The sequence below is a fragment of the Lipotes vexillifer genome, unplaced genomic scaffold, assembly GCF_000442215.2.
Source record: "Lipotes vexillifer unplaced genomic scaffold, Lipotes_vexillifer_v1.1 scaffold459, whole genome shotgun sequence".
Taxonomy (NCBI): domain Eukaryota; kingdom Metazoa; phylum Chordata; class Mammalia; order Artiodactyla; family Lipotidae; genus Lipotes; species Lipotes vexillifer.
The window spans coordinates 644,648-656,963 of NW_006769874.1; the positions used below are offsets into that span (position 1 = coordinate 644,648).

Here is a 12,316-nt window from a genome sequence, read left to right on the forward strand (position 1 = left end):
TCATGGCCGGCTCTGTGTTCAGGCTCGCACCCTGAACAGCACACTGATGAATAAATGCTTTCACTGTTACTCGGCCCTCTCATCCTTCACAGATTTGTGCTCAGCCCCATTATTAGGACAGAGATTGTATCTTACTCGTTTTTCTACAGAAAGATTGCATAAGTGCCCAAACTAAATTTTATTCAACTGAATCAATGTACCACCCACTTAAAACATAAATTTGATCAAGAAAATGTTTTTCCCAAGTGTGGGTTTATTTCAAAATTATAAAGATTTATATATTATTTTTATTACATATAATTAGCAATTTTTAGCTTATAAAAATTTTCACATTTAAAGTTTTTATTTTAAAAAGATATTTTTAAAATGTAGACATTTTAAAACCGCCAAAAAAGCTGAATATATCTTGCAGCATAGGTTTACCCTTAAATATACACATCTCAGACGCTGTTTAGAAAAGATTTAAAAACTGGCTAAAAATCATTTACAAGTGGCAATGATTAAAATCTCCTTATCTCTGGAAGAGCATCTTAATGACACAAAATGAATTTAACATCACAAGCATTTAACAGTGTAATTAGCATGTAGTTTTTATCAGTATACAAAATGGTCTTAGATGGTGAGTGCAGTTGTTTCTGGAGTGATTACTGTAGCAGGAAAAGGATACTGCACCCAACACAGAACATCAGCTTTCAAATGGTCTTTTCAAAGAGTTTCTGATTTTTAACTCGGCAAAGAAGAACAGCATTTAATTACCGCATCCCTGGTGAAAAAACAAAAGAGGAAAAACAATATAATAACCTGCCTCCAGAGTGAACTTGCAAAAAGATTCCTGCCAAGAGACAAACACACGATCACCTTTTCCCATCAGAACTCAGCGGAATCTCCAGTACCTTTCCATAATTAAAACTTTGTTGAATATCACTTGAAATCAAGAATTGAGACATGGAAATAATTTGTTAGTTGCTAAAATGGTATTTATTTCGAAATCTTAAACAACACATATGCTAATTTTATTATGAAGAAATAAATGTAAATACCCAAAACAACAAAAGTATTTTTAAAAAGAAGCAATGAACTGGATTTTAAAAAGCAGAACGTTTATAACTGTGTCCCTAAGAATTCCAAAAAAATTCATGTGAAAAACCTCATTCGCCTTTCACATTTCTCTTCACAACAATTAGTTTGAACTGTTGTTATATGAATACGGACTGTTAAGGCGAGCACCAACAGACTGGAGATGTACGGACAGACTGTATGCTGCTCTCAAGGGCAGGGTCTGACACTTCTGGGGAGGGTGGTCACTGCCCAGATGCCCTGCCCTGGCTGTGAGCTCCAGCTCTACTGCAGTGGACATCATTTTGGGGCACCTTTTCCCCTCGTTGAGAAAGAGCAAGAGCTCTCCCAGCTAAGGTCCTGAGACTGGCAAGTTACCTCTGTGCTCCTGTTCTAAGCCTGCTCTCCTTTAGTTGACCCTGCTTTGCTTTTTCTCCTTTTAAGTGTTCATCAAAAAGAATCATCCATTTGAAACTGAATAAAAATAGAATTTCTATCAATTTCCTTCACTGTTCATATCAGGCATACAATTCTGCTGTTTTTCATACGCAACCTATGTTTCCAAATTTCACAAAGAAACAAAGCTGTGCCTCAAAAGAATATTCCTCCAAATCAGTCAGATTTAAGACTGCAATTAAGTATTTGTTTTTTCCTCCATAATTAAATTAGTACACTTCTCTGAAAAGATACAAGAAAACAGCAATTACCTCTTGACATACAAAGGGCAAATACCTCTTGACATACAGAATAAATATGTTTCTACTGGCTTAAAACAAACATTTCTATATCAGATTCATTTTTTCATTAACTTCCTTTTTTTTAAGTAGAATTTATTTTTGCTGAAGTCTCCATATCCTATTTACTGAATACTTGCAGTAGCGGAAGGATCTAGAATCTCTTGCCAAAATTCACTAACTGCAAATGTTCAGGTGGTAAATCAGAAGTACGTTCCCAGCCTACCTGTTACATCTGTTCAACATGTTTTTTACTTGATATGGCAAAGCTTCTATTCCACTCATTTAAAAAATAATTTCCTTCTGGGAAAAAAGTCAAAGTCAACCAAAAACAGCCTTTTAAATCACATTTTCATATGAAAATTACTAAAATTCACGTATCTGTGTAAAGAGAATTAGAGGAGCAGAAACAAGACAATTGAAACAAGCTCACCTTGCATACGGGATGTATGACAGACTATACCTGCAAGAAAAATTCAAGAACGTTGAAACTAAATGTTTTCCTTTTTGCCAAATGGCCATATTCTAACACCATAAAACATGAAGCAGTAGACTACTGCACAGTGATTCTCGAAGTATGACCCCTGACGGCATACAGCATCGCCGGGGAACTTGTTAAAAACGCAGATTCCTGCCCCCCACACACACCTCCTGAATGAGAAACTGCATCTCAGTAAGCAACGTGCTTTTAACAAACTCTGATTCTGATGCCTGCTGAAGCCTGCTGTAATAAAAAGCCTGTTGTATTACCCCTTTCAAGTTATTTTTTAAAAATAAAAACTATAAAATAACAGAATAAACTGCACCCTCCTTCAGGGATAAAGCAATCATTAAGTACAGATTAACAATAAAAAGCAACATATTAACAGAAAATAACACAGATTTAAATTTTTCCACATTTCACTGAAAAAGAGTCAAACAACATCATAAGGTTCTTTTGTAACACGTAGAGAATTGCATTTAACATCTGTTGACATTCCATCAGTGGAAAGGTAGAAACAGCATCAAAACAAAGACTGGGGCTTCCCTGGTGGCGCAGTGGTTGAGAGCCCGCCTGCCAATGCAGGGGACACAGGTTCGTGCCCCGGTCCGGGAAGATCCCACATGCCGCGGAGCGGCTGGGACCGTGAGCCATGGCCGCTGGGCCTGCGCCCCGCAACAGGAGAGGCCACAACAGTGAGAGGCCTGCGTACCGCAAAAAAAAAAAAAAAAAAAAAAAAAAAAACCCACTGATTTCAGATTGGGTGATATCAAAAAGGAGAAATTTAAAACAGCAAAGTCAGGAAGGGGTTTATTGACGATTGCAAGGAAGCAAACAAGACTGAGCTCTAAAGAAAAAGTAAAACACTCGTAGAAATATTTTGTACGTGAAGAACACCTTTCTGGTCTGACGCGGGAACGTGCAAGGTGGGCACATTCAACTCAATCACGTATTTGCTGGGCCCTCAGCCCAGGACCTGAACGTGGCCTGGGGAGGGAGCGATCAGGAAGGACGGCGTGACTGAACACTCGGAGGGGAGGACGCCTCAGGGAGAGGCAAGGGCAGAGCAGCCTCGCTGAGGAGTCAGCACCAGAACTAACTCATTCGGCAGGTGCTCAGCAATACCAGGCAAAGTGAGTGGTTCCCCGCCGTGCCCTCGGGCTGATCCTGTGACTCGGCCTGGACTTCAGGGTTCGTGTGGCACCACCTGCATTTCCCAGCATTTCTCTTTCACACATTACAGAAGAAGTGAACGCAGCCCTGTGTGCCTGGGCAAGCAGAGCCCCCAACTCTCCTCAGCCTTCCCACATTTAGGCCCCCCAGGACACACTGCAGACCTCAGGCACCTGACCTCTCAGGAGGCCCTTCCCCTCCAAGGCACAGGCTTACCTGACCTGGTAAAATGCCAATGACCTTCCTAGGCTTACAGGCTCAGAACAAAACGCATGGCACTGCTTAGGAAATTTTAACTTTCTATTTAGTGTAAGACTTACCAGGTCATAGACAAGAACTGCAATATGCAGAATAATAAGGCCAGCCCCTTCTTATGCCACTGACAACAGCAAAGACAAAGAAATAATGAGTTAAACATTTTTTTTTTTAAATATTTTTCACAAGCAAGTTCAGTTCCTCCCCTTCAAAAATATAAACGATAGCTCCAACTCATTTCATTAAATCCTAGTATGACAAATTTAAGATTCAGGAGATCTGAGAATTACATATCCATAAATTGTATCTTCTTTCTAGAATTCTCTGATTCCATTTATTCAAATGCTGCTAAGTATATGGCATTAAACATTAATGAAATAAATGTGCACAGGCTGGAAATATTAAATCTCTCTCATGTTAGGTCCTTTAAGTCAAGGTTAACCTTTCTAAAATACCCACTTGGTTATTGGATCTGTATCCTATGTGGAATTTATGTATCTTCTCATTCACACTTGTTCATTTTCTTGAGTTACTTTTTGAACTAAAACTGTATTTTATTGTGATCTTCTGGAATAAGGTTAGATGAAGTTTCCACAGTTGTTTTAAAATGATCTATTTTTAGAATTTCTTGTCCACCTTTATTTTAAATTTTTATTTATTTACTTTTACACTTATTTTTAATCTACTGCTTATAAATAGACTGCTGGACCTTTCCAAACCAGAAATCAATTTTCCATAGGGAAATGCGAAGATTGTTTACGAAAATTCTTTTAAGTTATCACTGGGAAATGAGGTATTAAGTGCATTCTTGCATAACTAAAGTCCGGTCCTTAAATCATCAAAATTAAAAGCAGAACATTTTTGATGAACGTTTCTGCAGTGTGTCGTATGCCACCCCATCTTCTTTAAAGTGCGCTGTGTTCTTGGGAGCTCAAGAACCTCCTCAGGGCCCTTTGGAGGTAGATAAGGAACAATAAGCAAATGTAATGAAGAATCAGGAGCATCAACGAGTAAACTGAATTGTAATAAAGTAACTTCTCTGAAGGCTAATGAGGAGACGTTCACCTCATCCGTAAGTGGTGCAAGAATAATTTAAGTCCTTTTGTCCCTCTGTGTTAATTTGTTTGGGTTTGTTTTCCGGCCCTTTCTCCTCACTGTGTGGACACCCTGATGCTCACAATGCACTCCCCACCCTAGAGCCACAGCACAGTGAGGCTATCAGCACAGCAGAAAGAGCACGCAGACCCTCAGCGAGGGCCTCTCACGGCCCCGGGCCTGAGAGAGGGGCCAGTCTGACCTGGAAGCAAGCACGATCTCACTTCTGTCTGTTTTAGATGGCAGAATCCACTGCAAGCCTAGCCACTAACTAGGTTTTAGGGACACCCAGTCTTTGGTGGGTTTTAAGAAACCAGACTTTGAGCTCCTTGGAGATGATGGTGCGATGACACTCTACCTGGTGAGGGGCCACACAGTTAGTAGAAAACAGATATGGTTGAGGTAACTTACCCAAAGAGCAGCGCACAGGGTAAGTATGAAACACAACTACAGGAAAGGAAAGAAAAATTGTCAATTTGAGCCTTTTCCAAAGCTTAACAAAACTGCATACACTATTCTGCATTCATTTGCACGATAACACACTAGAGAACCAAATCCATGAGACGCTCACTCTAGCACCCTTATGTATTCCCTGAGTATTATTCTAAAGTCTGTGACTGCTGCAATATTCCTTGGCAAACTGAAAGCACATAATAAATCACCTGTTGACTAAGCCAACAGAGAGACTGTTTCAAGAATGAATGAGTGACAGCAGCTGTTGTTATGGATTTATGAATGCTTGCGCTAACGTTTACTAATTCAAGCCGCCACCACAGGACTCAGTACGACCGCTCCCGTACAGTAAGTTCTGTTTTACTTAGCTTTACATAGGAACCTGTTATAATGATTGCACACAGAAAGACTGCACTGTTATTCCACAGCCATGTCCCCCAGAGGAGGCAGGGGAGAGATGAGGAGAGGCAGGGAAAGCAGTGGAGCAGGCATGGAGACGGAGGCCTAGGTATTTGTGCAGTCCAACGGGGGAGCGACAAAGGCCAGGTGACAGGCCACCAAAATTAAGCCAACTCTCCCTGAGAAGCCTCATATGGACCCAGAATTGACCCGTCTTCCAGGCCCACCCTCCAGAAAGTACACACAGGGGTCCATTAAGGTGCTCCATGGGGCCTGAAAATGAAATACACGCAGCTCTCATTTTCACGTGCAATACACAGAGCTACTGTTAGAATATACACAAAAGAAAACAGGATTCACCCAGCCAGTCATTTCAGGTAATGCTACATAATCCAAACTCTTTAAACACACCGCCTAAAGAATGTGACTGTCATATTCAACAAGAGAATTATAACATTAGTACCTCACCAAGTAATGCAAAAAGAAAAAAAAACTCGAAAAATGTTTTTTAAAAGTATCATTATTTACTTACAAGCATAACAATCGTTGCAAGCAATCTCGTTGTTTCAAACATTTTCTTCAGTTGTTTCACGGGTCCCATTAAAAAGCATGTACTATTTGAAACGAATAAAAGAAATGAGAGAGGGAGCTATTAACTTGTCCAGCTGTGTAAAAATAAGTACTTTTAAGAAAAGAAATCCTATATTATTTTAATTAGAAAATCTCACTAAGTCTGTTGCATTTCTCCTTAACGTTAGAAGGAAGCGTTAATCCTTCTGTCTTCTGTGACACAGGAACGCCTCTCACAAATCACTCACAGCGCCAGCCTCAGGCTGACAAGGCAGCCTGCTCTCCATTGCTGCCAATTCAGCCACTGCTTCCTCACCTCTACGCACGTTCCCCGTCATAACAGGGAAAACAGCCCCACAAGCACTGTCGGCGTAAAGCTTCTAAGGGCAAAAGTGTGCAACTGCGCCCTCAGGCCTCTTCCAGGCTGCGGTCTGAGGAGGGGCATTGAGGCGAGCCCAGGAGAGCAGACCAAGCTTGGCCGCGGCTCACGCCCCTCCACTGGGCAGCACCTCTGATGCAGAACATCCCTGAAGAGGCAGGAGCTCACCTCTGAAAGCTGAGAGCTCGTAAATGTGACAACTACGGTAACAGACATCAACTCCCCCAGAGATGCACCCGAGGCCCCCAGGGAGGATTCCCCGAACGCCCAGTGCACAGTCCTCGGAGTCACTGCCACTGTGTGGCCCTGTCCAACTCCTGGGCACGGCACTGCCACCCCCAATCTGCTTTGGCCGCTGGTCGGCTGGGCATCTGACGGTGCCCTTGCCGAGGCAGCGACAAGCCGGGGCTCCAGAGGACTCTCCGGAGGTGACCAGGAACCAGGCCTGGTCACCTCACTAGGTACCTCCCCGGGGAGTGACCCCCCCCACCCCGTGCTACTACACCCTGCTATAAGATGGGGTGATAACAGTGCCCACCTCACAAATGGGGTGACAGACACAGAACACTTAGGATAGTGCCTGGCACACAGTAAGTACCTCCAAATGCTGGCTATTCTCACCATGAACACTCTATTATGGCAGCTGGCACACAGCAGGAGTCTAAGGATCTACTGAATGAATGTAAATTTTGAATTCACAGTATGTACAGATCTACAGAAATATATCCTATTAGAAAAGAAAATTTTGATAATGATAGCAAATGAAATATTTTTGAGAAGCCAAACTTCTGTACATACCTGACTAAGGCAGCAATATTTCCAAGGGTATAAAACACTGCAAAAAGCTTTATGCCACCAGGAAGCCACAGCAATCCAATTCCCTGAGTTAAGACATCACAGTTAGTAAAAGTAATTTTACCACTGTAATAGATTAAAATATAAATGTGCTACTATAGTAATGATAGAATAGTAATAATAGAATATATATATAACATTATAAAGTTTATGTATAAATGTATACATGTATAAATGTGTTAATATATAGTCTCTAATTATATAGTTTTTAAAAAAGTAGTTAATTTTCAATGTTATTTGCTAATTTGAATCTTCTGCCTATTTGCATATAAGTATATATAAATGAGCCATTACATAACTTTCTTTATACATCTGAGTAAATCTCACTCTACTTAAGTATTCTTTTTATAAATGGCAAGTCAAAAATCTAAATCACATCTAAATCACTGACTGCAACTCTCCTAATACACACTGATCTTTCTTAAATGAAATTATTTTAACAATCCATAAACCCCCCAAAATATTAATCTCTGCATCTTTTTATTGATCTCCACCCCTTTATTTCAGGGGACTAAATATGTCCCATCAGAACAGTCCAGATAAAGTGGACTGCTTGTTGGGACTAAATGGAATGATCAGTCTCACACAAAATAGAAATTATGAAGCAACGTAGAGCCTTAACGCACAAGAATAGAGAAGACGACACCACTGGCGAAGCATATGGCAAACCACTTCAGCCTGGTGTTGAAACTGAGGGACGAGGCGTCCAGGACCTGAGGAAAGAAGGGGAATTAGAACGTGTTTTTAAATCACCACTTGCCGACCTGATGCTCTATACTACATTAAGGCAAAGCTTCATGTTAACATAGACAATGAATCTGTTTTACTTTGCACATTGTAGTGTTAAGAATATTACGATTCCATGGCTGAAAAGGGGAATATCAACAGGTCTGGGAATGAGACGGTCCTGAGGAGTCACTGTTAACTTTGCCAGGTGAGATAACAGGATTATTGTGTTATACAGTTTTAGAAAGCTCTCACCTGTTAGGGACAGGAGAAGCACTGATGTGGATGAAATGACATAAGCTATGAGATACCTTATAAAATACTCATTGATTGAAAAGTAGGGGAAAGATGAAACAAGACGGGCAAAATGTTGACAGGTGTTGAGGTGGACTCATGGACACACACCTTCTCTCAACATCTCTATGTCCGAGGGCATCTGGGCAAAGTCCCGACACGCAGAGCCTGACACGGGGACTGTCCTGCCGGAACCTCTCTGGGGGCGGCGGCGGGGGGAGCCCTCAGGCAAGGGAGGGAAGCTGGACAGAGAAGGGGAGGGACGAGTGAGGCCCTGCTTGCAGCTGGAGCTCAGTGAACACCATACCTCACTGTCTGTGCAGCTTGAGGCCAGGCCACCCTTCCAGAAACCTCCTCCCAGCAGCTGGTGGCTGGCTGCAGGCAGAGGGCGGAGGGCCCAGGCTGCTGCAGGAGCTACAGCGTGAGCACAAGAGGACAGCTGTGAGCTGCAGGGCGGCGAGCACATCCGCCCAGTGACTGGGACCTGGGGAGCCCCTGCAGCATCTACCGCGGGACACATCTGACAACCTCAGCTACAAGTCACGGAAGCCCTGGCGTCCTCACAATCGTTATTAGAAACGCACTTTGGAACGCGCGTGAATTAACTGCAGGGGGACAACATCCCCGCATGTCACGCGGACTCCAACCAGATTATACGGGGCCGCACTCCACACACGTCACGCGACGATGCGGCCCCACAGTAACGATTAAGCACATTTCCTTGCACTGAAGAGTACAGTGTAACTGAAGTACTGATCGTATTATTATATTATTTAAATATTACATTAGTCTCAGCTGTACAGCACAGTGATCCAATATTTTTATAAATTATATTCCCTTTAAGGTTACTACAAAATAACGGGGATATTTCCCTGTGCTGTACAATACGTCTCAGCTGCTTAGCTATTTTATACACACCAGTTTGTATCTCTTAATCCCCTCCTGCTAGCTTGCACCTCCCCCTTCTCTCCCCACTGGTAACCACTAGTTTGTCCTCTATACCTGTGAGTCTGCTTCGGTTCTGTTATACACATTTGTTTTATTTTTTAGATTCCACATATAAGCAATTACATACAGTATTTGTCTTTCTCTTCATTAAGCTTAATACTCTCTAGGTCCATCTACATTGTTGCAAATGGTAAGTACACATTTACATTACTAAATACACCATTAAAACTCATTTTCCCAACAAGGCTGAAAAAGTATCAACAACAGATGTTTCAAGAAACTAGAAATATACAATAAGGATTTATATTCCAAAATTATTATTAACTTGCATTATCATATACTTAAAAGACCACACGCTTATAATGTATTTTCAAGAATAATGATGCAAAAATACAAAGTTTTATATGCAAAAGCTCAAAATTCCTTACCTCAATAGATTGATCTGTGAATCCTTATGTAGCATGAAAAGTAGATAAAAACAACTAAAGATTCTGTCAATGTAACATCCATCACTTTTGACATTTTAAGTATTTTTTAAAATCTGCTTTAATCCACAGACATTCTTGTTTCCAGCAATGTCATCTGTTTATACTAAAACTGATCACTGTATTTTAAACAAAGAATGAACCTGCCTATAAAAACATCTAAATTTCATTTTTATCTGATCAGGTAGAATGCACATAGAACAGAATAAACCCTGAAGACTGCATATCGCACAGGGAATCTACTGGTTTGCCAGAAAGTAGAAACGGTCTCCTAAGTAAGCAGGGTTTCTAAGTGGTCAGTGCGAATACATGATGGTGTGAGGACTTAATGAGAGTGGAAGAAGCATCTGCTTTTACTTCCTTTTACAGGTTTCAATCACCCCATTGTTCTTAAGTTCAACTCAGTATTAAAGCTGAGTCATTTGTATAAATAGTAGATATTTTTCCTCTCATTACCATCAGCCAAGTGATCTTTAAATCGAAACATGTAACAAATTCTTTCCATTTGTAAATTTGGAATATTTGATCCACAAGCAAATGACCTGTCCCAAGCCCTTCAGATTGCCCAGGATACAGAAACAAATCACAGGTTCCCTAACTCCCAATTGGGAAAATGATACAGTGCCCACTGTGCAGGAAAACCAGGCACTGCCCTGTCCATGAGGGAGACAGAGGGAGCCCTGAACCCGCAGACCCGCGTTAGCATGAGCTTGTAGGTGTGACGTGCTTGTCCAACGGGATCAGTAAGGAGCCCACCAAAACAAGCAACTACTTTGATCTTGTAAATTTAGTCTTAGCAAAGAAATACACATTGAAGTGGCCACCAGTTATTTTACTTATTTGTTATCAAAGGAAGAGGAAGCCAAGAATAAACCTCGTGAGAGCAGGAGCGACTCTCCCATTCGCCGGTGCCCTCTTCCAGCTGCAATAAATCAACCTCACCTGGAACCAGAACTTATTAAAAACAAAAAGTTGGAAACAATGGAGGAAAACGTCTTCGCCGCCGCACCAACATTACAGGTGAATGAATGAACCCATGGCACAGACACGAGCTGCCTTCCTAGAGGGTGGAGAAGCCGGGAGAAGGACACCATCACGAGGGAGCAGCGCAGGCACCTGGGCCTGGCTCCCGGGCCACCACCGCTCGAATAAATGGAACCACCGCACACATGGAATTCCTAGAACGGCTCCTCCAGAGACAGTGGTGGACGATGAGATAAAGACGAGCGGACAGCAAGCACAGAGGCAGGCGCCCACGGCCCCTCCGTGCGGTCCTGACCCACCTCCCCAGGGGTCCCCTCCCCTACTCAGAGGCTGCTCATCGCCGTCACCCACCGCTCTCCCAGGCATCCTCTCTCACTCAGCAGCCCAGACCACAGGTCCTGCCCCAGACCCTAGCAGAGTCTCAGGGGCTTTCTACATAAACGTGGACAGCCCAGCCTTTCTGTTCCTCACTCTCTCCTCTCCGACAGCCTCTGCTCTCCCCTCCACTCAAAGACCCAGGGACTCGCACTCCCCAAAATCACTCCAAGTCCAGGCCACACTGCTCTCCAGCTGTGACATCCTCCCCAGGGCACTGATTCAAGGGCTCCTGCCTGGACGCTTCGCAGCCTCTCGGGCCCCTTTATCCCCTCCTTTACTTCAATACAAAAGCACAAGTTCCCTTTCTGCTCTATCCACCAGCAAAACCCTGGCATGACTCAAGCTCTCCTTCCTCTTCCTCTGGGTGGAGTCACATGGTTGGACATGGCATCCTAACCAGGTCATCGCCAACTTCACGGGGCCCTGGGCACTGCCTGCCAGGCATCCCAAGTGCACTGATGTTTAAGTTGACCTGCCTTCTCACTGTCACCCACTGACCCTGCCAATCCACCTCCATTTCAACCCTCCAATTCCTGCCCTGGCACCTCCCCAGTCAGCAGACACACTTCCTCTATTTCCCACGGAACATGGAAGCCCCGTGGGGATGCCCTGCACTGCTTGCTGTTGCCAAACACCAAGCTCACCTTGGGAACACTCACCCTCCCTTCCTGGCCCCGGACCACCGCACAGGGGCAAAGGCCAACGTGTCCGCCCTGCTTTTAGAGGCCAAGCCCTCTGACGTCCCAGGGAACTGACACGGCTGGCTTTTCTCCCCGTGTACAACAGTGAACCACGTTCTTGCAGAGACCCCCTTCCATCAACCTGTGAACACGCGTAAGCCTCTTCCATCTTCAACAGACAAAAAGCCTGATTTCACACTCCAGCCTCTGCTCAGTCATTCACTGATTCACTCAACAAATACCTACTGGGTGCTCCTGGGTGCTAAATGCCGGGTGAGGGCCTGGCTCTTGGTTAAAAGGCGTGAGGTGGGGGGGGGGGGCTTCCCTGGTGGGGCCGGGGGTGGGGGTCCGCCCGCCGACGCGGGGGGCAA

At 43.5% G+C, this 12,316-nt stretch overlaps 1 protein-coding gene across 1 annotated transcript in view; it reads right to left on the reverse strand.

Moving 5' to 3' along the window:
* Positions 1-235: 235 nt before the first annotated feature.
* SFT2D1 (SFT2 domain containing 1) overlaps positions 236-12,316 on the reverse strand; it is a 15,621-nt gene continuing 3,540 nt past the window's right edge. Inside the window, exons 2-8 of the mRNA XM_007445908.1 lie at positions 8,077-8,163; positions 7,394-7,476; positions 6,179-6,260; positions 5,206-5,241; positions 3,765-3,823; positions 2,224-2,253; positions 236-763 (exon numbers count right to left, since the gene is read on the reverse strand). Coding sequence (XP_007445970.1) covers positions 724-763; positions 2,224-2,253; positions 3,765-3,823; positions 5,206-5,241; positions 6,179-6,260; positions 7,394-7,476; positions 8,077-8,163 — 417 coding nt within the window. The 3' untranslated portion in view covers positions 236-723. The remainder of the gene's footprint in view (positions 764-2,223; positions 2,254-3,764; positions 3,824-5,205; positions 5,242-6,178; positions 6,261-7,393; positions 7,477-8,076; positions 8,164-12,316) is intronic.